The sequence below is a fragment of the Myripristis murdjan genome, chromosome 5, assembly GCF_902150065.1.
Source record: "Myripristis murdjan chromosome 5, fMyrMur1.1, whole genome shotgun sequence".
In the NCBI taxonomy this organism is placed as follows: Eukaryota; Metazoa; Chordata; class Actinopteri; order Holocentriformes; family Holocentridae; genus Myripristis; species Myripristis murdjan.
In genome coordinates, this window is record NC_043984.1 from 28205661 (window position 1) to 28229719 (window position 24059).

Consider the following 24059-nt stretch of genomic DNA (forward strand, 5'->3'; position numbering starts at 1 on the left):
GAGACTCGGGGAAAAAAAAAATGTGTGTGTGTGTCAGTCTGTGTGTTTGAGAGATTGTGCACACACAAGCCCGCATTCATATGTGTGTGTGCGTGTTTGTGTGTGCCATGTCCATGTCTGTGTGCGTGTGTGATCACTGCATGATTCAGAGTGTCACAACTCTGCGCAGAAACGACTGGACATCCTGAGCGGAAACCACAGCCGGCAAAGCTGTGTTTTCCTGCGACACACAACCTAACGCTCTCACAAAGAGTCACTTGACTGGATCCTCATATAGGAAGTGAAAGAGGAAGCCCCCCGTCCATCCTGTCCTCCATCCCACTCTCTGCTCTGTGCTTCACGTGAAATCACTCATATAGACCGACGATCAGTTACATGCCTCAGCCCTTGCACAAGAACAGCGGTAAAAGAACCGGCTGGGGCTGGTAATGCCCTGCTGCAAGGGTCAAATGTCTGGCCGGTTGACACTTAGCCACAGAAGATTACTGACAGTCATCATTGTAAACGCAGAATTCATTGATTGATCAGCAGTGTTTGTCTGAAACAGGGCACTGATTGAAACATAAGCTGTGTTTACTCAGCTGATAAACCGATTCTGATTCGCAAGTCCTATCAGTGATAGACCAAAACAACCATTCTGCAATTATTTACTTGACACTAACTTGAAATGTAATCTCGGGCGAGTAAAGAGATGTCTAGTTTCTTTGGGACAGCCGGTCAGGAACTCGTAAACAAGATAGCTTTGTTTAGATAGGCTAGCTGGGTAACTCGAACACTAAACACCGAAGATGGGTACAATATCACAGATGGAAGCAGTGAGTAATGTTAGAGCGTGGCCAGCCAGCCCTCCCTCATGGCCTGAGGCCTCTGGCTGTGTTCATTGGTGTCAGTGTAGCCTGGCAGCCTGCATTCCTCTGCCTCTCTCCACACAATGGTGAATATCTCCAGCGTTCCTCTGTCTGTGTCCACTGTCTGAGATACAGCCAGGCCTTGGAAAACCATCTGCCTAGAAACGGGCACCGTGTCCTCACCACTCCTCTCTCCCTGGCCTAACCAAAATTCGACTCATTTTTAAGACTCTGACATTCAAGTGTTTTCAAAAAGGGCTAGAGCAAAGCAATATTTTTCATACGTAATGTTCCTCTTTCGGGAGTACATCATAATTACATCTTGAGTGAAGATGTACTCTTAGGAATCAGCAGGTAATGAAAAAGGCCTCTGCAGTAGGGATTTTGAAATGATGAAGGGGGGGCGGGCGGGCGGGGGGGTGACAGAGCTCGCTCTTCATCCTGCCTCGTTCTGAGTGTCGCTCTTTTCCCTGCAATCACCCCTCCTATCGATCTGGATTTCATTTTTGTTGATGTTTTTCAATGACTTTCCTCTTTTTACGTGTGCCTACATTCAACCGTTTCCTCCATTTTCGCCACTCTTTATCTCCCTCTAACTATCTCACTTTCTCTCTTGTTCTGATGCCACAGCCGTGCAGACACCTTTCCCTCCTGCTGACTCAGTAGCCAGCCTCAGGCGCTGTGGGCTCGGGGTGTTGGTGGCAGGGAGGAGGGAGAAGTGCAAGACTCCCACATCAGACCCACCAGCCTATCACATGCGAGGGAAAAGAGCTGGCTAATCGTTTCTACAATGGCACCCTGCACGCTGTTATACTAGACCACAAACCGCTGTCTTCTCCAACATTCGCACTTAATAACGCCACTGTTGCATGTGAATCTACACATGATGCAGGCATGTTTGCAAACGCACAAGCACGCACGTACACATGCAATGTCTCGACGGCTGCACCTACTAAAATGCATGCAAATACATAAGGAAGTGAGCACAGAAATGCATCGAAACCTTGCACACACACTCACAAATATACTCAAATATAGATGCACAAATATATGCACAAATATATGTGTGAAGGGCTCAATTTAAAATGCTATGTGCATTTGGGAAAATGTTATGATGTGATGTTCAGAATTTTTCATTGTCATTATTTCAAACTGCAACTGATTGTGTCCTCTAATATTTTATTGTTTTCTAAGTAAAGGTCTAATAAACACTTTAACATAGTGAGTCCTGCTCTCATAACCGCAATAATTTTGTCAGATTATGTACATTTTTTTTAAGAACATTTAACTAATTCATTTTCACAGTGGTGGATAACTCATTTTAAAATTAAAGTCTACCTGTAAAGGTATTCTCACGTCATAACTGACAATCTTTTACCAGTCACATCATAATATAGAGAAGAATTTTTCGTTGTCATTTAGTGTGTTTTCTGCTACTGTACATCCTTGATGAGCACAAACGCAATTATCTACGTCACAACACTCCCAGGGCAGCAGGCCGAGCCTCTGGGATTGGGCCTGCTTTCAGTAGGAAAGTACTTTTGCACCTGTGGTGTGATTTTAGAGCGCCTTTCACTGAACAGAGGGTGAGGTCAAAACTGTCAGAGGTCACGCATGAAAGGGAGGCTGGTTTCCAGGCTAAAGGATGGTGCCGTTAGAGCCACCTGCCCGGTTGAACACGTCCACAGGGATCAGTGAGACAGTCTTCGGGGAAACAACGTATGATACGCCCAGTGCAAAACTCTAGCACTGTCAGTACACAAGCCATCACAGAGGTTATAAACTCAATTTACAATGTGACCACTTATCACACATTATCACGCTGGCCCTTGGAACTATTACGGTCATCCAAATATTATTGTAGTCTTGCACTGAGAATGATCTGTGTACAGGAAATTAGCTTGAGGATTTCAAAATGGTACCGGGGAGAAAAAAAAAAAAAACACATATCAAGTGAAAAAATTCCTCTGGAGCCGGCTGGAGGAGTGCGGAGCAATGTGCTGTGGTTGTTGTTTCTCTTTTCCTCTGTTAATGAATGCAGAGGTGACCTGTTTGTCTGAGGAAGAGAGCAGAGGGGAAGCCTGATTTCCACTCCATTTTATCTGTGCCCCACAGCCCCTGCCAGTCAGCCCTCTGTGCTTTCACATGCCGGGGTCCCTCAGGAAGCAGCACTCCATGAAGGGCAAAGGTCAGGGAAGAAGAGAAAGCCACTCGTCCTTTCATTTACCACCAAACCAACAAATACGTGGCATGTGCATGTTTTTTCCCTTGGCCTTGTGATATTTAAATTGAAGCCTCACTGAGCCCTGAATTCAGAAAGGAAGCCCAGTTTCGCTGTTTATCTTCAAATTAAATTGCTTCAGAATATACTGTATGATTATATTAAAGTAATTTAAAAACTTGAAACTCTTTAAACTTGGGTTGTTGGGCTTAAAATTTGTAGGATGATTTCAGATTGGCAATTTACAGCGGACATGATGAGTGTTACTTTCATTTCATTTACATTTTGTTTCATTTCAGTAGTTTGCTTTCATATATATACAGATATTGTGTCAGTCGTAGCTCAATTTATACACTTGAGAACAATTTTAGATATTTACAAAATGTGAGAATGATGACTCAAAAGGTTTATATAGCCTCTGTCAGTGTAATGAATTACACTACCATGAGTGTGAAAAATTTTTGCATTTCAAGAAAATATTTTACTGCAAAGACACTTTACGCAGGAAAGTAAATGCCAACTGAAGACACACAATCTTAAAAAGTCACAATGGCTTTATTGATCCATAGTAGATGAAAAACAATTTAAATACAAAACAATGCCAGTCAATATTGAGAAAAAAAATACAAGTTTTTTTTTTCTTGCACAATTGTGTATTATCTTAGAAAGAAAACAAAATGAGGAACAAATCTGACCAGCAGAATTAGCTTCATAAAAATAATGGAAATTTGATATTTAGTATAGCATTCTTTGGGGTATGGTATCTATATTCGGGAAGTGTGAACATAAAATATGGACAACATGTGAGCAAATAAAACTGAGCAAAGCATAATCACCATCAGCCATGTAAAATGAGTGGCAACTGAAACAGAAGATGGCTAAAAACCAGATACATTATATAATAGGAAAGTGGATATTCTCTGATTTCAAGTATTTCCTGTCAGACAAAATATAGATAGGCCTATATATATATATTTAAAAAAAAACAGAAAGAGAGAGAGAGAGAGAGAGAGAGAGAGAGAGAGAAAGATATTTCACACATGTCCTGCATGCATGTTTCAGTGTAAGTTTCCATTCATGACTTGTTGCCTATCAGTTACAATTATTTGAGTGATAACCTTGGTATTTTATACATTAATTATGGCCTGTAGGTCTGATGAATCAATAGGATTATTTGAGAAACAGGTGCAAGATCAGCTGTCAACATATATGCCTCCCTAAGGAAAATAACATCTTAGTTTTGCAGAAAACAAAAATAATAAAAAAAAATCACTCACATTAAATATTCAGGTGAGGAAGGGTTGTCACTGGTGGACCCAGTTTCATGGTAACAGTTTGCACCAGTCAGTTTCTCACATTTAAGTTTATATGCGTCCCTCTCCCGGGCCAGTCTGTTGAGTTCATGTTTCAGCTGCTCCACTTGAGAGACCAGGCTGGTCTTCTCGTGCTCCAAAACGTGTTTCTGCTGGACGCGCTTGAAGCGGCAGGACTGTGCGTAACCTCTGTTTTTCAGGGTCCGGCGTTTCTGCTTGAGACGCATCACCTCGTCCTTGCTTAGGCCTCTCAGATGCCGATTCAGCTCCCTGACGGACATGGAAACCAGCTGGTCGTCGCTGAAGTGCATCTCCGCGTTGCTTCGCCTGTCGTGGCGAATGTGCTGCTGCTGCTGCTGGAGATGATGGTGCGCACCGAGGACCTGTTGGGCCTCTGGTGACTGAGGAGACGCACTCCCCAGGTCATCTTTGTGATACTGATCTTGGCAGTGACTGGTTGGAATGCCTTGCATGTCGGGGTGACTTGGGAGTCCGGGGTAGTGCTGGACAGGGTCGTTTAGGTGCCCATACCCATCAAATTCAGCTTGGAAAGCTTGCGCATGGTGGCCATGGGGCACAGACGGGTGCCCCTGCTGCGCCGTAGCGCCGATGAGAACCTCCACTGCGTCCTCGGGTGTCAGACCAAAAGCTTGAGGGAACATTTGCTGAGGGTAACCTCCGTTGTTGGAGATCCAGAACTGGTCGCCGCCAGGGTTATTTCTCTGCTCGTTTGGATTGAGGTTTGGAGATGAGGGTACCGAGTTGCAAGGTGTGCTGCCAGGGGTGGACGAAACAGAGTCTGGTCTTTGAAGCTGACTGCACGGCCCGATGAAGGAGCGGTCCATCCCCTGCATCGCCTCTTTCTTGACGCCGAACTTCATCAAGTCGAAGTCACTGACGAAATCCATGGGGGGTTTCTGCAGTCCCAAATGTAAATGCGGCTCAGCGGTCATATTCATCGGCAAGCTGGTCTCTTACAAGAGCTCCAAATGCTCACAGCTATTTCATGCAGTCAAAGAAATGATCGCAGTCACTTTGAAAATGGCAGTAACTCCAAAAACTGACCAGGGCACAAGCCTAGTAGGAAAAAACATGCGTGCGTAAAAGGCTCACCTTAATATGCTCTAAGGCGAACGAGCTCTGTACCGCGCAGACTATATGGCTTCGGGGGCCACAAAACTAAGTCCGCTGAGATGCCAGAGGACTAGATCCACCTCTGCCTGTTCAGGAGAAGCGCACTTTCTTCATAAAGCTGCATTGGCATGATGTCACGCCTTGCAGACTACACCTCCATGCTCCTCTCCAATGAAAAGACGCTGAGGAGGACGATTTGCATAGAAGCTGATATGCGAGTGCGTCCTCAGAAGCTGTTGGTGATAATCATTGCGTCCAAATCCTGGGCGAAATCATGCGCAGTGACACACTCGCCTCTGTTTTCAATAGATTTTTTTTTCACGTTTGACTTATCGTACCCTGCCAAATAGTTTACGCCTATTACTGTCTCCTTTATCTGTCTCACTTTAGGCTTGTTTAGTCTACGGTGTAAATCTGGCCCGGCCGACCAACAACACACACAGACTTGAGTAGGCATTACTTGAATAATTTTTCAATAAGATTAAACCTTCATTAAACTTAAAGCATTGACTTTGCCTGCTTCAAATCATCATTGAAAAAGTTTAATTACGATTCACAATTTAAATTCATCATAATTTCCAGTATTCAGGCGATTAATATGCCTCTGGGCTCTAGTGTTTTAAACATGTTCCCAAACCTGTCAAATTTTCTTCTTACAACCATAAAAATGGAACTTGCCAGACAATTCATTGTCACTATTGTGGCTGCTGTGTTTTTCCTTTGGTCTTAGTGCACGGATCCATACTGACACCTTGTGGCCACCGGCCTTCACTGCTGGAGCACAGTTCATGAATTCTTGTCTCCACAACTGGAAGCAGCAGGGATGGGTTTCTTCAAATATAATACAGTGTCTCCATTATGTTAGGAAGAACCCCTTTCCTGATCTCTGAATAAGCTAGGTCATAAAACTGTGACTTGAGACAGGGTCACCAGATGCAAACAGGCCAGAAACTGTGCGAGGTGTTTGTAACCTCCTAAAGATACCCAGAATCATCTTGTGAATGTGAATATGGGCTCTGAGATTACACATCACACTTCCACTTTTTTTTCCACATTTGATTATTGAAAATCACATTGTGCCATGTCATATTGTCAGAATACAGGAAAAAGACAAGTTCAGGAAATAATAGAGACAGAAAACCTGAACTAATATGTGCATTAATGGGCAAAGTCCTTATATAATGACTTAAGTAAATGCAGTAGCTATAGGTATAGTAGCCTAATGAAGGGCGTGTTTTAGTCTCTAACTTGTCTGTCTCTGCCTCTCTTTGTCTCTGTATACACAACATCGATCCCACATGGCAATACGGTTCTGGGTGTCATTGGATATTTGGTAAACATTAAAGACCATAAAGAGGAGTCAACTTTGCTAACTTACCAGTCAAATGGCAGACTGCAAGAATGGAACGAACAAGCAGCTGTAGGAGGAAAACCATGGCCAGACAACATAAAGCTGAAGTTATGATTGCTGGAGAGCAACTCAGGTATCGAGAGAGGGAGGACAGGGGCTGGGCTGAGGTGGGCAAGGATGGATTTCACAATAGATGATGAATCTATAGAGTCACCAGGTTTACAAAATGTACTCTGTTAAGGTTGGCTCAAGACATCTCATATAAGACACAGAAAGATGAAATATGGTTAAACTAATGTTCTGCTTTAAAGTTAGGTTAGGTCAGGATTAGGTTAGATTTAAAGTTTCCATTTTCACTTCACTCCAGGCTGAGGCTTCACGATGGGAAGTTGATCAAGGAGCGACGGTACCACTTGCGCACATATCCTAACTGCTTCGTGGCCCAAGAGTTGATAGACTGGCTCGTGAGCCACAAGGAAGCTCCTGATCGGCCCACGGCTATCTGCCTCATGCAGCACCTCATGGACCATGACATCGTTCACCACGGTAAGTAGGAGGCACCAAAGCAGCCCCAACTGAGGGCAAAGATGACTTACAAGATCTTTAAAAGGTACATGGTACAATGAAAAGGGTATTTTATCTTTGACACGAGTCTCACCATATTTAACACTTTTTGAAACTGTACCTTACCTTTTCTTAGTCTGCGACAAGCGCCCCGTGTTCAAAGATGCAAAACTGCTGTACCGTTTCCGCAAGGATGATGGCACATTCCCCTTTAACACAGAGGTGAAAATCTTCATGCGAGGGCAGCGACTGTATGAACAGTAAGAGACACTTTGTTTGCCCTGGGATCCTCTTGGTGGAGTGGGAACACTTCACCTTGAGGCATTGTGTCCAGACATTTCAAGGGAATGGCAGTCATAGTCACACAATATGCTGCATACTACATGTGCAGATACAAGAACATGATTAATAGCCTGGGCTTACAATTTCCCGCCCTGCAATTTGGTGTACTAAAACTCCTCTCATACAGATACTGGTACTTTTGTTGAATGAAATGCTCTTTCCAGGTAATTTGCATGCCTTGACACAAGCACGTCTGATATTATTTTTTTTCTGGGTGTCTGTTTCTTTAGTCTCATAGCAGGCAAGGACTCCATTCTGCAGCTAAGAGAGGAGCATGGTGTTGCATATCAGCGCTCCTTTCCCGGCTGCCAGTTGATTGACTGGCTCCTTCAGAACGGCGAGGCAGAGAGCCGCCGCCAGGGACTGGAGCTGTGCCGTGCATTGCAGGAACATGGCATCATTCAACATGGTGACAGGAATCATCACTTCACCTTTTATAATACGGTATTAGGAATGAGCTGGCAGTCAGTGACCTCTAGAAAACGGTGGCCAGCTGGGAATTTGACTGCAAGAAATCACCTCCACTAAAAAAATAAATTAAACAAGTCTAGCCATTCTAATGTTTCCCAATTCTTCTTTGTGCTTTCACATTCCTATCATCAGTGTCAAAGAAGCACAACTTCTTTGACAGTGGGCTTCTGTATCAGTTCTGCATCAATTTTCGCCGCCGGCGTCGCCTGTCTGAGTTGATAGATGAAAGTGAGCGAGACAACAAGGAAGGGGTGACAGTGCAGACACACGAGGACAGCCATCCCGAGAGTCCTTTCATCCTGCGCAAGAACCCACCGCAGGAGGGCAACAGTGGATTCCAGTCTGGTAAAAAATAAATAAAAAGTTTCTCTGCCTTCTTTGCGCTTAAGGAAATGTGTATGTTTATGTATTACCGTGTTGCAATTCATTTTTATCACAGTGGGCTCGAGTAAAAACGTGAAACAGGTTGCCAGTGGGCGACGAGGCAGCTTGAATTCCCTTCAGCTTCACTCTGCAGCATTTACGCCCCTTGTCCAGCTGTCATCATCATCCCCACCGGTGAGATGCAATCCTAAATCAGGCAAGTGGGCAGCGTACTGTATAGTCTCTTCACAAATGTTTCAAAATGCCTGAGGCTGATTTGGAACATAACCTTCAAATACGATGAATAAAATATTTTTTATTGACTTTGCAGTGCTCACAAGAAGTTTTACATGTGAGGAGCTATTGGCACCTGGGGCACCCTTCATCAAAAAAGTGTTGACGGTGAGCTGTAATGATTCAGCCTGGTCTCTTTCAGATTATAACAAACAGCACATACAGAATTAACAGTCAGCAGCATTTTAGAGCATGAATTAAAGAACTGAACATGATCAATAAATCAGTTTTCAAAAATCAGAGAGTAAAGGCCTTAATCCTTGATGCTGTCAAGAGACAAAACTAGGAGCTGCTCCTTCAACAATGAATTGGTGTTTAGCTTGTGTCTACTTTTTTGTCATATACACAAGAAGCAATTTTCATTCATTAAGATTTAACTTTTTCATGAGGATTTAACCAAAATCACCCTGGGTTTTGTCACAACTTCCAACTCACTGTTTGCATCAGTAAGAAAGCCCACGCTCTCTTGTGTCTAGCTCGTGGAGGGACCTTTTCATAAGTGAACTGCTCAAGACCAAAACAATAGACATTCTGTTTAAGGGCGGATTTTCCCGCTCATTTTTCCTGAGCATGCAGCAGCGGCGGGACTAGAAAGTTGTTCATGGGGTGGCAAAGGGGTGGCATGGAGCTTTGGCAGGGTGGCTTAAGGGGGTGGTGGATCGATCAGGCAACCATAATATAAATTAGCTCAATTTACTTAGATTGGAGGTGCAATAATTATAATTACCGACAGCTCCTTACAAGAAATCCCTTCAATGAAAGAGACAGACTCCTCAGAAAACCTGGAGAGCTCAAAGCCTTGGACTCAAAAAAGTTCAAACCAGGACCAAGAGTTGCTGCTGTGCTTGTCTTAATTAATGGTAACAATTTCTTTGGATAGTCCTCTATAGATATTCAACAGAATGACAATTGATATGTGTAAATATCAACAAGAGTTCAGTAGAATATAAATAAGCCATGAATTCCATTTCAACAAAATGTCTGTAAAAAATATTATGGATCTCACCAGACTTGTAGGCAAGATACGCTGGCGCTGTGATTGGCCATAACTCCGGTGGGTTTCATAATAACGCAGCGAGGGTCCGGCAGTAATGTCAGCTGGGCCAGCATGTTTGTTAAAATTCAGCAAACACATACAGCAGAATGTCAATAGATAAGAGAATATGGATTGAAAAATAATTTATGACTGCTGACCTCTTCTTGATATTTAACTTGTGCATGATGGAATCACTTAGGGTTTCCCAAAGAATGCTGTTAACATCATTATTTTCATTATGTATACGGAGCTGTGTGACAATATCAATTATAGTCCCGTTTCTGGTAAATATTTGGAATCAAAAGTAGTGATCGTTTTATATTATTTAGCTTTACTGATCATCATATATTCTGCTCTGTTTGGCAACTGCTCAGCACTGCCCCCGATGTCCAAAAGGCTGCACTGCACTCTTTTTCTCTGTCTCAGCAGTCAGTGGCCTTGGCTGGGCTTTCTCTCTCTGTAAGCTTTGCATGAACTCAGCTGATTGTATGTAGAGCGTAGGAGTTCATGTGTGTCCTGTTTCCATTCTTATGACCTGGTATCTCAGTTCATGAAGTCCCACGAAATCTCATCCCTCTTGAATTTGTTCACAGGTTTCCAAACATCATGCTGCGTTCCCTTGAATTCAGACATCTGAGTTTTGATATTACAAAAACCCAACCAGAAACACAGATTTTAATTTAAACTGGTCAAAACTGGGGTGGCAAGGTCTTTTTTTTTTTTTTTTTTTTTTTTAGGATGGTGGCTGCTACCCCATACCACCCCTTAGATCCACCATTGGTGTGTAAAAGCAATAAATCAAATAGAGTTCTCACCTGCCCCTCTTCTGTGACCTGTCACAGGTGATGGGGGACGCCTTGGGCTGGGGCTTCGTCGTCAGAGGCATGGCTCCCTGCTACGTCCAGGCTGTGGACCCTGGGAGCCCTGCAGCAGCAGCTGGAGTCAAAGTAACTCACTACATCAGCCATATTAACACTGTGTACACTCAAGGACATAAATGTTATTAACTGAAAATTATATTAAAAAAAATAAATAAATAAGATGAACCTATCCTCCTGTTATTACACCGTCAAGGTTCGTCAGTTTGTGTGCCAGGTGAACGGCCAGTGTGTCCTCTACCTGGACTACCGCACCGTCTCCAGGCTGGTGATGACAGGACCGCGCATCGTTGTCTTAGAAGTCATGGAGCCACTGGAAAGACCACGCCTGCATTAAAAGTGTCCCCATGTCTTAACTTGAGTTTTATTTATTTATTTACTGTCAATGTAATATCACCATTATGTCAGATGAGACATAAATAAATGTCTTCATAGGGCACGGGCACAGGACGTCAAGTCTTGCAAGAAAATATTTATCAACGTTGCAGCAGCAATAAAATCTGTATTGTTTGGGAGTGGGGCAGCTCTGTGTGGCCTGTCGTGGGCTATAATCTATTGTAACAGAAGAGAAAATATTTTTATTGTCCACCAGGATGGAAATGAGCGGGTGTTTGGCTCACTAAATCCATAAACAACAACATAAGAGACAGACAAGCGATTAGTAAAACAGCCACAAAGACAGGGTCACATCACACATTTAAAAAACAGTTCATGTCAGTGCAGGGGCGCTGCACTTTGCCTTGCCTGACAGGGGCCCCCAAAAATAGGTAAAAACTAACATAAAATTATTAAACCATCATCGAATATATATATATACATACATATATATATATATATATATATATATGTATATAAAATCATTATTATTATTATTATCATTATTATAATCATTATTATTATTATTATATATATATAATCATCAGTCATTAAAAAAAAAAAAAAAGAATTTAAGAATAAGGTTAACACTTGGGATAAAAAAGACTTACAAAAATACATTATCACAACAACATCAAATGATAATAATAATACATATATTTTTTAAAAAACTTGAAACTTCAGTCACCCAGCCACCCCCCTTCCCGGCTGGCTGTCTGTCTGACTTCCGTCTTTTTGTCGTCGCCATTTTGGATCGAGTGTTGACTTAACGTTACTTGTGATAGATATCGTTAGCTAGCAGGGTGGCTGTGCTCACCAGTACAAGTGCGGGAACCACCGCAAGGACACAGAGGCTCATGTTGCCGGGTATAACACCGCATCACTGATGGACTACACGCTGTTCTGGTGAAATGTGCACCACTCTGTCCCGCCTCTCGTCCCTGCAGTTAGCTAGGAGAGCTGCAGCGCCGCAACTGTGATTAGCCTGCTACTTTGCTAGCCGTGCAGCTGAACATCACCGCCGGCTCCGAGGAAGAGTGCACATCATCATCATCATCATCATCATCGTCCAGCTCGGCTCCATCCCGACTGGCTAGCTAGCGCGTTTGTTAGCCATTTATCTAGCTAGGCGACCTATTTAAGTCTTCAGACGTGTGCTGCGAGGTGAGTGAAATCTGTGCATCATGCTAGTGAAGGTGGAGATGTAACCCGGCAATGCAGCGCTAGCCTCCATGCTAGGTGAAGTTAGTGGCCACAGCAACACTAACCACATTTAGCCGGTGCAGCTAACCGCACTGCTCGCCAGATTTCGCACTCCCCTCATTCTCAAGGTAGCAGGCCTGATTCATTTATTTTAATCCCAAATCAGGACCTGGCAATAAAGTTCAGCTCATTTTTAAAAGCAATTACCACCTCAGGGTTTAAGATGTGGGGCCCATGTGACAATCAGAGCCTAGAGCCGAGCTGTAATGTAAACTTTTAACCCTCCTAGTCTCTTTGGGGGTCAGTTTCACCCCATTCAGTGTTTACCCCCACACACCCCCAAAAAAACATGATTAACATGTTTTTGCTTTGCTTCATATTTTCATGACTTTTGATAATGTAATGGAGACAAGTGAGTAATCATAAAATGAACATGGTATGTTTTCAATGTCCTGCATACATTTTGTACACATCCATTTTTCTTTGGGGTCAGTTTGAGCCAGGCTTTTATTTATTTATTTATTTATTTATTTATGGCTGTGTAAAACATATAAGCAATATCAACATTTTGCATATATTTGTTTTGTTTTGGATGACACTGAGGAACTATAGCATGCTAATTATAGCCTAACAGTCCAGAAACTTTCCTCTGCTTTAGGGTCCTCAGCTGACATAACCACACCTGTAGTTGTGCCAGGATCACTGATAGTTGATGTGACATTTGGGAGGAAAAAAACATAATTTGATGTATAAGAGCGGGTGGGAATAGGTGGTTATGTTTTATTTGAGGCAGGCAACAAGACATGTCAAGTACATGACATAAACTTGGGTAACAGTTTTTATTATAATCACTCTCTGGTGGTTTAAATTGACCGCAGTTGATAAAAAATGATAGTAAGTTTGAAGGTAACGAGGGTAACAACAGTGATTTGCTGCAAGGAGGGAACTGCTGAAGTGCGCCTTTGTCCTTAATTGTATTTAATGTGGATGCAGATGATTGTGTGCAATATCAATTTAAAAACATCAGTTATGTTATAGCACGATTTATCCTTTTATGATGCAAGTTCTGACAAGTTGAAATTGAATGAACAAGCAATGATATATATTTTTTTGTGGTTGTGCTGCTTTTCAGGAGAGATGTATCAACTCCCAGTGAACAACCTTACACGGATAAGGAGAGCGAGGAAGCAGGTGAAGAAAGCACTTGGAGACATTGGGCTGGAATTCTGCAAGGAGGCAGTGGAGGTACAGTCATTTACATGTTCCTTATGTTGTAGAAGCAGCAGTTCAGTTTAACTCAGGGCTGCGATTTTATAAGTAAACCTAAGGAAGATTATTATGACTCTGTTAAAACATAGCAGTGAGCAAAGTATAGTGTTGATTTACTGTCAGTTCTTTTTCCCCCCAGTTATGTGAGGCTTTATTGATATGACAGTACACAGTCCTATCTAATAGTCAGAGCAAATAGAAAATGATAATGTAAAGTTAACCCAATCCAAAAATAAAAACAATATGCTGTTCCACTGGTCACTATAAAAGGTTCATACTGGTGCTCATTCATATTTCAGCCCATTTATTATACATAACATAGTCTTTACAATACTATCAACAGTTTCTCATCCAACGCTGATGTTTGGATGGCATTTGCTTACTGTCCATTTCTACATTTCAGCAAGCTACAAAAATCAGTTTGTAGATACATGAAATTTGCTTGAGACAGGCAATCCATCACAGTGAACAAGGCACTGGAGTTCATTTTTGTCCAGGTTACATCATCATTGTGGTAACTTAGTTTAATCTCCACGCTGATTTGAAGCGTCTGCGCTGTTTTCTTGTGTGTTCACGTGATGCAGGGAAGCTCTCGTGTCCAAGACTTCAAAGTCAGCTGACTGACAGGATTGCATTCACATGCTGCATGGTTGGAGAATCAATCCTTTAAGATAAACACTAAGCAAACATGGATGTTGTGGAAAAAGATGACATGGATTTGGCTCCTTGCTTTAGAAACAAACAAGAAAAACAAGTCATGATACTCCAAGTCAGAAATGCGTTTTCTGATCCAATACCACATGAACACACCCCTTTAAATTTGGACCTGCTCCCCATGCAGAGACACTACCACAACAGAAATTATATCTTCGCCATGAAGTAGGTCATTCCCTGAAGACAGGATTGTTTTATGAACAGTAAATTCAAACGTCCATGTCTTTTTAAACCTGTGCACAAATTTTAGGTGGAACAGCAGAAGATTTTAAGGTTGTATTATCATTTGAACACTTAAGTTTGAGCTTTGAAAAATGTGTCATGTATTCATGCAGTGTAGTAGATTATTTATTCTGTGATAGTGTTGAAATTAATGAGATGACCTGCTCTAGGGAAAGACCGCATGACTAATACTCACAAAGACAGGTAGATGTCAAAAATGTTAAAGTGGATGTCAGTGAAGATTTATCAGAAATAACAATTTACCTTCATCCATTTTCCCCTTTATCTTACGCAGGACTTCAAAGAGTTTTGCCCCAATGAGCAATATGTAAAGGGCACGCTTTGCCTTGAGATTTGCTCATGGGATCCATCATACTCGAAGCCACAGGTAAATCACATTCCCTTTTTATATGCATCATTAAGTGTGTATGACTCAAAAATTGCCATTTCTATCTGCGTTGTCTTGTTTCATCTTTTTGTTTTTTCCTTTATGCCTTTTAGGAATATCGATCTAAGCCATTTTGCTGCACAGAGTGTCCATTTTCTTCCAAATACTACTCAGGCTACAAGAATCACTTCCGCAATGTCCACAGACAAAAATTTGAGAACAGCATCCTGCTCAACTGTCCATATTGTACCTTCACTGCAAGCAAGAGAACTATGGAGACGCATGTTAAAATATTCCATATACCCAGCTCCACACGGCAGAATTATGGGACCTTCCAGGGAGCTGCGGTGGGACAGAAGGACAAAGCGTTGCTTGATAGAGCCAGACAGGGAGATAATGTAGAAAGAGCAATGTACTTTTGCAAAAAATGCACGTACCGAGACCCTCTCTACAACGTTGTGAGAAGACACATCTACAGGGAACATTTTCAGCATGTTGTCTCGCCCTATCTCGGGATGGTGTCTGAGTCATCAGTCAAAAATGGTGCTAATTCTGTCAATGGCAACAACATCCTCTGTAAACGCTGCCAGTTTACAACACGAAGTTACGAAGCACTAGTGCAGCATGTTGTCGAGTATCACGAGCGGATTGGGGCTCAAGTAACAACCATGATTGGACATGCCAATGTTATGGTGTCCAGGTCTCAGACCTACCCAGGGGTCTCACAGAAGCCCTCTCTGATGATGAGCAGAGGCCGCACCCTTACACCCGAGCCTCTAGGCCACGCGGTGGGCGGCCACTTAAAGCAGGTGGCCACTGTGCTCAAAAACCAGTCCGCCATTCCCGGCCATCAGGTGCGTGTCACGGCTCCTGGCAGCAACACTTTGGCCGAAAGTGCATCAATGGGCGTAAACACAGCTCAAACACAGAAGTGGAAGATATGCACTGTTTGCAATGAGCTTTTTCCTGAAAACCTCTATAGTACACACTTTGAAAAGGCTCATAAGGCAAAGAAAGTATGGGCAATGGCTAAGTATATCATGAAGATTCACAATTTCACCAGCAAGTGTTTGCTTTGCAACCGCTATTTGCCCAGTGATACACTACTTAATCACATGTTAATCCATGGACTTACCTGTCCACAGTGTCACTCTGCCTTCCACAATGTAGAGAAAATGATAGAGCATGTGGGGCAAGCTCACCCAGATGACTTTGTCGGTCCTCCTGGTACGTCCCCGCTAACCTTTGATCTCACCATCAAACAAGATAAATCCAATAACATACAGCTCGTTGTTATCACCTTTAACATGAAAGAATCTGTCAATGGTCAAGATCAGTCTGCACCCGCGCACAATAGCCTCCCACCTTCGGTCAAAGTAACAGCTCCCAAAATAATCGAGAAGAAGAACGATCCACCTACTAGAAGTTTGCCCTCAGCGTCTCTGTCTGGCAAGAGTGAAGTTGGGAAAACTCTTTGTCCGCTGTGTTTCACTATCCTCAAAGGTCCCATCTCAGACGCTCTAGCTCTGCATTTAAGGGAGCGGCACCAGGTGCTCCAAACGATGCACCCCGTTGAGAAAAAGATGACATACAAGTGCATTCACTGCTTGGGGGTGTACACGAGCAACATGGTGGCCTCCACGATCACGCTGCATCTCGTGCAGTGCAGGGCTGTGGGCAGGTCCCAGGCAGGCCAAGGCATCAAGTCCGCCTTGACTCTGAACTCCTCCGGCGCCGGCTTCCTCAAGCGGCAGCTACCCACGCAGACCATGTCCAATCCCAAGAGGATGAAAATGAACAAGGAGTCAAAGATTTCATCTACCACTGTGGGGAACCAGGGTGAATCTGATCTTGCTCTGGATCCTAGAAGCTACGAGCACAAGACGTACGAGGCCCGAAAGGCGTTCCTCACCGCCTACTTCAACAAGCGGCCATACCTTTCTTCTCAGGAGGAGGAGAAGCTGTCCGCGAGTCTGTGGCTGTGGAAATCGGACATTGCCAGCCATTTTGCAAACAAGCGTAGGATTTGTGAGAGAGAATGTGAGACTAAGAAAGTCTCTGTGCTGCTTGGCTTTGACATGCAGGCTCTCAAAAAACTGAAGCATGACATGAACTTTGTGGACAGTAAGTTAACTGGTACCTCAGCGGGGAGATCCGGCACTGGTGGCCTCAAGTCTGGCACCCCAACCACAGACCAAAATAAACAATGTGAGACACTTAACTGCACGCTGAAACTCAGTACATACACAGAGACCATATCTATTGACTCAGACAGTGAAACGGAGCAAGAGGAGGGCTGTACTGAGAACGGAAATGTCGACAAACATGAGGAAGCGCGATCCCAAGAGCCGAAACTGACACAGCAGGCTTCCTCCGTGAACACGGATGGGCCGACAAGAATGGAGGAGAGCAGTTTGCAGGATGGGAAAGCAGATGGCTGGATGGCTTTCTGTTAGTGCCCCTGCTTAGCGGTGTGCCTTGGTTAAGAAATGTTCAGTTTTAAAGGAGCAATGAAATCAGAGCCTTTGAAGATCCTTATTGTTGGCAGATGGGACAGAAAGAGAGGAACAGAGTTAATGGGACTGTGGGCAATTAAAAAAAATCACAGAACATTTGGTCTAACGGCATGGTTCACTAAAATACTGTAATTCCATATATTGACCTCAATTCCAGTGTTGAAAGGGAAAAAAAAGAGAAATCAAGCTATATTATAGTGCAAAAGTGTATGGCTTCTGTAATTGATATCATTTGTGACACTGTATATACTTTAGCCATTGTACTTTGTTAGTTTACGCATACAATCTGTGTTACTTATTGGTTAACAGTCACAATGATTTGCGACATGAAGATGACAATTTCTCCACTTTCATATTGACTTTTATTCTCGACTGTGAGACGGAACTGTGTTATATAGTCATTTCACATTTAGAAAGCGTAGGATATGCTAATTGCCTATGTACACGTTGTTTTAATAAACAAGTTTGTTTAATAAAAGAGCACACTTTTATTTCCCTTCAACCTAATACCAGTCGATAGACTACTGATGATGGTGTTTGTTGTCTTTATTGGCAAGTTTCCCCCCTTTCCTGCACAGGCATGCACCATAAAATAGGAGGGCGTAAACGGGATTTAAGCTGCAATAAAATTGATAGGAGACAAACAGACAGTTTTTTAAGGGAAGTCTGTGTAATGCTCTTTATAATTAGGCACATAACTGACTAAGGGTAAATTCACAGCCTATTCTTTTGTGTAGTTGTGCAGGTCATATAAGTCTAAAAGAAAAATGCAGAAGCACATGCAAGAGTTTGTATTTGCAAAAGTGAAAGTTGCCTCAATTACAACCGCTAACTGGATGGAAAAGTTAACCCTTCCTCACTTATTATTAAATTACTCGGTCAATGCTTTGAATTTACATACATTCTACACACTAGATGATTTTACTCTCACATTTGGCAACCCGACTTCCGTCTTGCCTTCCATCCTATTGGTGCAGCTAACAAGAGGGAGGCGGGACTTCCGGTTGTACAGTAGCAAAGTTGGCCAATCGCCAGCGTGCATCACTGTCCAGGCCATGGAGTCTGCAGCTGCAAAAATGTTCATATCGTGTGTGATTGTATACACAACTACACGTCTCCCAGTCACCCCGTAGCCGCGCGCTGGAAGGACCATTCCCCCTCCTTGCAGTTGTAAGTATAACTGTCAGTGAGGATGATGATGATGATGTCAGAACGTGAGCAGGGATACAGTGTGCAGCGGTAGTTGTTTCTGATCGGCTCCTGTGTGTGTGTGTGTGTGTGTGTGTGTGAGGTTAGTGTGTAAATGAGAGCAGCTCGTTAGCATATGTCGCTGGAATAAACAGGATCCGCGGGCCACGTCGGTGTCCGGAGGGGAACAGGTGGGAACCGAGACGTGCATCACACACCTTCTGCACGATTTTTTATTTATTTATTTATTTTTTGCACCGGACTCGTGTGTGACGGTGCTGTTGAATTTAAGGCTTAGCTGGCTAGGTAGCTTGCATGCTAACGTGACTGGGTATGTGATGATGATGATGATGGTGGTGGTCAACTTGATGTGGACCAAAGTTGCAGTCGCCAGTGTGAGTGTTGGTGTAAATCATGTGTGAAGTGTTTATACGTGCGTCAGTCTGCCACATGGCTTTATACTGCTGCTGCTGCTGCTGCCTGCTGCACGACGAGCCCAGCTCATCAACACACGCCTTTCAACTTAATGATTGCATTTTTATATCATTTATATGCATGTTGCACAACTTTTCTGTAAACTCTCCTGTTGTCCTTTCTGGTCAATCAGTGTTTAACGCCTCTAAATACATTTATTTAGCTGTATAAAACATATAAGATATACAGATGTTTTACACAGGTCTATTTTAGTAGTTTTGGATGTCACTGAGGAACAATAAAACGCAATTTATAAACTTTAAGAAGCTTCATGATGATGTATAAGAGGGATGATTGGTGGAGATTTATTTAGGTCGTCAACAAGACACATAAAGCCACAGACACATAAACAATTTTTATTATAATAGTTTTCTGGAGGTTTAAATGACTGGGATTGACCCAAATTGATTGGTTTAAAAAAAAAAAAAAATGTTAGTTGCTTTTTATTTTCACCTTATGTCCCATCTGAGCTAAACTGACCCCAATTCAGACACTGCAGGTGATCATTTGTTTTTTGTTTGTTTGCTTTTTTTTTTTTTTTTTTTTTTTTTTTTTAATGTGTGTTTCAATTTGAAATGCAAATCATGGGTTAAACAGCACCGGGGGCACTGCGGTCTTCATGGCTGAAAAACCATCTGGGTGTGAAACGTCCCAGGTTAAATTATGAGCTCATTGCCGTGCTTGTTAAAATGTGTTAATATTCCCCTCAGCTGTCTTGAGCAGAATTCATGTGACTGTTTTCTTACTTGGTTTTCCAGGTTGCTATTTCCAGCTGCAAGGAAACCTCAAATGTGCCATCTGACACACCGTGGGGCGTGGCAGGAGAAACCATGAGGTCTGTCTAGGCTGGCTCTGGCTGTGTGTTGGAGGTTTACAGAGAGGGAATTATGTCATACAGTAACAGAGAACTGGTGGTTTTCTTTATAAACTATAAACTGTCTCAGAGGAACTATCCCACTTGTCAGCTGGGGCTGGAGGAGGCCAGCGAAAGGACTGAGGGAGACGACGCCGACGCCGTCATCTCTAATGGCTCACTGGCCAACAGCAGGACCGGCGCCGGCCAGCCGGGGACGCCGTCGCCTCCGTACGGCGGCATAGAGGTCGTTAAGGCTGCGCTTCAGGAATCGGCGGATGAGTTTGAACTGCGCTACACGCAGGCGTTCAGCAGCCTCTCCTCCCAGCTCCACATCACCCCCGCCACAGCCTACCACAGCTTTGAGAGCGTAATGGACGAGGTGTTTCGGAACGGAGTCAACTGGGGGCGGGTGGTGGGCCTGTTTGCCTTCGGGGGCGCCCTCTGTGTGGAGTGTGTGGAGAGGGATATGAACCAGCTGGTGCCCCGCATTGCAGACTGGATGACCACGTACCTTGATAACCACATTGAGCCATGGATCCAGAGGGAAGGAGGCTGGGTAAGCAGGCACAGGAATCAACCAAAAGATGCAGTTTTTATGGCATCATTTAGGGGTGGGGAAAAGAAATCAATTCAATTAAGTATTGCAACTCTTTTTTTTATTATTATTACTTAATCTGTGGGTACCAAACATGTCATTCTAGGTTGTCAGCAATGGGACAAAATATCGCTCTAGAGTTAGGCCTAATTTTGTTGAGGGAAAAACTAGCATGGCCACTTTTAAGAGGGTCCCTTGGCCCCTGACTTCAAGATGTCTGAATGAAAATGGGTTCCTTGGGTACTGATGGGTCTTCCCTTTGCAGACATGCCCATTGTATGCTAATCCCATGCAGTTTGGGGCACAAACCATGCAGGATTTTTTTTTTTTTTTTTTTTTTTTTTGCATGCAGCACAAATGTGTTATTTTTGCCTGCTGTAAAATGGTGTATTTATGCATACTGGGGTCTAAACAGTCCTGGACTTGCAAAAGCTGGAAAGCTGAGACTCTTGTGGATTCAATGAGTCACATTTGATTCATGTGTGATGATGTTAGCCCCCATAGAAACCATTTCATTGTAGTGAGACCATTTTTTAAAACGCAAAACTTCAGATTTGCAATACATATCAGATCGGCACCCAAGTATCGTGACAGTATCGAATCGGGTGGTAAACATGTCGTCCCAGCCTCAGTGTCAGTGTCACAAATCAGCAGTGGTGTGGATGGAGGGAGGTCTGGGCATGCACAACCAACAAAGTCCCTCTTTCTGTCTCTCACATCACAGGACCGCTTCGCTGAGATTTACGGGCGAGACGCCGCTGCAGAGGCGAGGAGAGCTCAGGAGAGTCTAAGGAGATGGCTGCTGGTTGGCGTGGTGCTGCTCACAGGCGTGCTGCTCGGCGCTCTCATCGCAAAGAAACATCCCTGAGGCGCGAGGACGGACGAAGAGCGGCATCTTGTTTACCCCCCCTGCACATCCTGTACAAACACCAATATGACTAAATAGTTAATGTTTACAAAACCCCAGTCTGCTTGTGCACTGACAGGCTCTTGATTGGCTGTGGCAGCTTGTGGGAGTATCCATATGTAGCTTGGTGAGCTGTTTTACCTCTCACCCCGCTCATCATGTGTCTTTTATTTTGTATTTGTTTTTTGTTTTTTTTACCATAGCCAATACCATATTGTCGTCTCTTTGTGTTAAGGGTGTTACACTCAAGACTGGAAGTGCTTTAAATGGACCTGATAAGCTAACAGGGAATGGGAAGGACTCAGCCTATGTTTTCTTATTTTGTTTGTATATCGTTGATTTTTGTTTGTTTGTTTGTTTGTTTGTTTGTTTCTTTGTCCCCTCCCCCCAGCCACCCTCCCCATATTATCCAAGGACCAATTTTAGTTATTTCAAAATTGACGATTGATGGATAATATGCGTTTTATTTCCTTTTAAACTCTGTAATGCTCAGCTCCTTTTTTGTTGGCTGTACTGGAGTTTCAGGCATGCTTCAAACAAAAAAAATAAATATATTTATGTTTTTCGTGTGTCTTTGCTTTGCTGTGCTTGTTGTCAAATTGATGTACAATACACAGGATATATTTAAGTCTCCACTGATCATTTTTAATACTGTAATTCTTGAGTTTATTGATACAGATAATGTGAAATGGACACACATGCATGTAGTTTGAGACTGCTGTGTGCGCAGGGATCCCACACACACTCAGCTGGATTAACACTTGTTGACTCGTGCTGCAGTCTGGTGTTTACCCATCAGGGGGTGCTTGTGTGTCGCACACTCCGGATTGTAAAGGCTTGCAATACATCAAGCAACACTAACTGCAAGTGCTATCATTTCCTGCCTGTTGTGGAGCGAGCCACACCGTATGGATGTGTTGTTTTGTTGAAGCTACTCTGTACTTCACAAACACTTCTCTTTATCCCTCAAGGACGCTGCTCTTTGAAATAGAAAATACACTGAAAACATTTTTTTGTCCTCACAAGTTGTCCCCCAAGCAGTCACAGAGGAAACAGCTGATTATCAAATGGCCCTCATAAATTAGAAGGTCTAATTCACCTAAAAGCATTTAAGACTCCTGAGAGTAATATGGCAAATGGGGAAAAAGAGAAAGAGAGAGAGAGAGAGAGAAATGAATAGGAGAAAGACGGCCACCAACGGATGGCCTTGCAACTGAGCTGGAGCAGGCCTGTGGTTGCTAATCTATCCCCGTCATTTGTCGCCATTTCCCCAGAGCATAGCTGGCAGCGGCAGCAGATAAAGCCAGTCAAGGAAAAGAGAATAAATTATGGAGTCACACTGCTCAAGCAATCTTAACAAAAATTACATCACATGGTGTTTTCAAATATTTATATCTCACGCCTCTTTTTCTGGGTCCCCTCTGTCTTTGAAGAGAGCAAAGCATGACCTTATTTTTTTGGGGTTTCTCTGCTTTAGTGTGACTTAGGGTAAACATGCAACAGATATGGTAAACGCATTGTGCAAGAAAACCCCTAATCTCATTCTGTGATTTCACACGGCATTTCACATTAAATTCCCGGGGCCTTGGGGAATCAGATGGATGAGCATAACATTTGCTGACTACTAATGAAATTGCTGCGCTACGAAAGGAATTATAAAAACATTTTCGTATTTTTTTTTTTTTTCGGTGTTGGATCAGAGGATATTGTAGTCAGCATCTGTGCTTCACAGTTGGTTTGTCACTCAGAAGTGTGAGAGCGAGTTTCTGTGTGTGTTGTGCCATGTCATGAGTGGGTGGCGTGCCCAGATGTTCACAGGGCTGTGCTCACTAAGCTGAAACTAAATATTGCATAAATGAAAGTGCTGTTTCTCCCTGAACTCCTCATTCATGCGTATGAAAACACTCTGCAGAACATGTGATTATTTACAGAGGTCTGCTCGGGTGAGTCCACCTGTGAGCATCCGGACGTTATGAAGCTTCACAGAATTTGACCCAAACTTTGCAAAATCTGCCTGAAAAACAAATAGACCCGGCGCTTTATTTGCCTCCAAAAGATGATAATGTTACGTTTATTAGTTTAACGTATCTCTCGCAAGAGTTACAAGACCTTGAAGTGTAGCGTGTAAAGTCTAAGTACCTGAACTGTACATGGTGCCCCTCAGTCAGTAACTGACAGGGAGTGTGAGAGTGGCGATGCCAGCAGCAGGTGGATGGTTTGGGGTCTGTGGCCTCCGTGATAACTTATCAGTCATCCCACAGTCCTAAGTGAGCAACCCCAGCCCTGCTCCTCAACATTAACACACATACACACACACACACACAAAACTGCTTTATAGCGTCACAGTTTGCAATCAAAAGAAATGGCATTGGCTGTAAAATAGTGTATTCCTTTGCTTTCATGTCAGTCATTAAAACGTCAGCTGAAACAAACGTTAAGAGTTCAGTTTTGGATTTTGCTGATTATTAGTGACTAAAAGATCACCAGGGGTTTGATTCTGATTTAGTCCAGCCTGATTCAAGCCGCCTTGAAAAATG

At 43.1% G+C, this 24059-nt stretch overlaps 4 protein-coding genes across 5 annotated transcripts; 3 read left to right on the forward strand and 1 right to left on the reverse strand.

Annotated features, from left to right (window-relative positions):
- Positions 1 to 3608: 3608 nt before the first annotated feature.
- On the reverse strand, positions 3609 to 5600 carry mafbb (v-maf avian musculoaponeurotic fibrosarcoma oncogene homolog Bb). Its single transcript, XM_030052673.1, has 2 exons — positions 5496 to 5600; positions 3609 to 5299 (listed from the first exon to the last, which is right to left on the reverse strand). The coding sequence occupies exon 2, from the start codon at positions 5288 to 5290 to the stop codon at positions 4343 to 4345; it is 948 nt and encodes a 315-aa protein (XP_029908533.1). The 5' UTR covers positions 5291 to 5299; positions 5496 to 5600; the 3' UTR covers positions 3609 to 4342.
- Positions 5601 to 6881: 1281 nt separating this feature from the next.
- On the forward strand, positions 6882 to 11152 carry LOC115359818 (DEP domain-containing mTOR-interacting protein). Its single transcript, XM_030052462.1, has 9 exons — positions 6882 to 7000; positions 7235 to 7413; positions 7568 to 7691; positions 8004 to 8182; positions 8377 to 8589; positions 8684 to 8824; positions 8939 to 9009; positions 10780 to 10884; positions 11012 to 11152. Exons 1-9 carry the CDS (start codon positions 6918 to 6920, stop codon positions 11150 to 11152), a joined length of 1236 nt encoding a protein of 411 aa, XP_029908322.1. The 5' UTR covers positions 6882 to 6917.
- Positions 11153 to 11935: 783 nt separating this feature from the next.
- Positions 11936 to 18004, forward strand: adnpa (activity-dependent neuroprotector homeobox a). The gene is made up of 4 exons (XM_030051877.1): positions 11936 to 12354; positions 13526 to 13638; positions 14894 to 14986; positions 15100 to 18004. Exons 2-4 carry the CDS (start codon positions 13531 to 13533, stop codon positions 17440 to 17442), a joined length of 2544 nt encoding a protein of 847 aa, XP_029907737.1. The 5' UTR covers positions 11936 to 12354; positions 13526 to 13530; the 3' UTR covers positions 17443 to 18004.
- Positions 18005 to 18521: 517 nt separating this feature from the next.
- On the forward strand, positions 18522 to 22091 carry LOC115359749 (bcl-2-like protein 1). 2 transcript variants are annotated; one of them, XM_030052370.1, is made up of 3 exons: positions 18522 to 18672; positions 19923 to 20576; positions 21340 to 22091. In XM_030052370.1, exons 2-3 carry the CDS (start codon positions 20052 to 20054, stop codon positions 21481 to 21483), a joined length of 669 nt encoding a protein of 222 aa, XP_029908230.1. In that variant the 5' UTR covers positions 18522 to 18672; positions 19923 to 20051; the 3' UTR covers positions 21484 to 22091. The 2 variants fall into 2 exon arrangements, with proteins under 2 accessions (XP_029908230.1, XP_029908231.1); XM_030052371.1 differs by lacking the exon at positions 18522 to 18672 and adding an exon at positions 18737 to 18881.
- Positions 22092 to 24059: the final 1968 nt, after the last annotated feature.

Excerpts from the sequence above, each read along its gene's own strand:
- mafbb (XM_030052673.1), bottom strand. The coding sequence starts at position 5,290 with ATGGATTTCGTCAGTGACTTCGACTTGATGAAGTTCGGCGTCAAGAAA.
- LOC115359818 (XM_030052462.1), top strand. The coding sequence starts at position 6,918 with ATGGAACGAACAAGCAGCTGTAGGAGGAAAACCATGGCCAGACAACAT. Across the intron at positions 7,414-7,567 it reads CCATGACATCGTTCACCACG|TCTGCGACAAGCGCCCCGTG; the intron begins GTAAGTAGGAGG and ends ACCTTTTCTTAG. Across the intron at positions 10,885-11,011 it reads CAGCAGCAGCTGGAGTCAAA|GTTCGTCAGTTTGTGTGCCA; the intron begins GTAACTCACTAC and ends TACACCGTCAAG.
- adnpa (XM_030051877.1), top strand. The coding sequence starts at position 13,531 with ATGTATCAACTCCCAGTGAACAACCTTACACGGATAAGGAGAGCGAGG. Across the intron at positions 13,639-14,893 it reads TCTGCAAGGAGGCAGTGGAG|GACTTCAAAGAGTTTTGCCC; the intron begins GTACAGTCATTT and ends TATCTTACGCAG. Across the intron at positions 14,987-15,099 it reads CATCATACTCGAAGCCACAG|GAATATCGATCTAAGCCATT; the intron begins GTAAATCACATT and ends TATGCCTTTTAG.
- LOC115359749 (XM_030052370.1), top strand. The coding sequence starts at position 20,052 with ATGTCATACAGTAACAGAGAACTGGTGGTTTTCTTTATAAACTATAAA. Across the intron at positions 20,577-21,339 it reads TCCAGAGGGAAGGAGGCTGG|GACCGCTTCGCTGAGATTTA; the intron begins GTAAGCAGGCAC and ends CTCACATCACAG.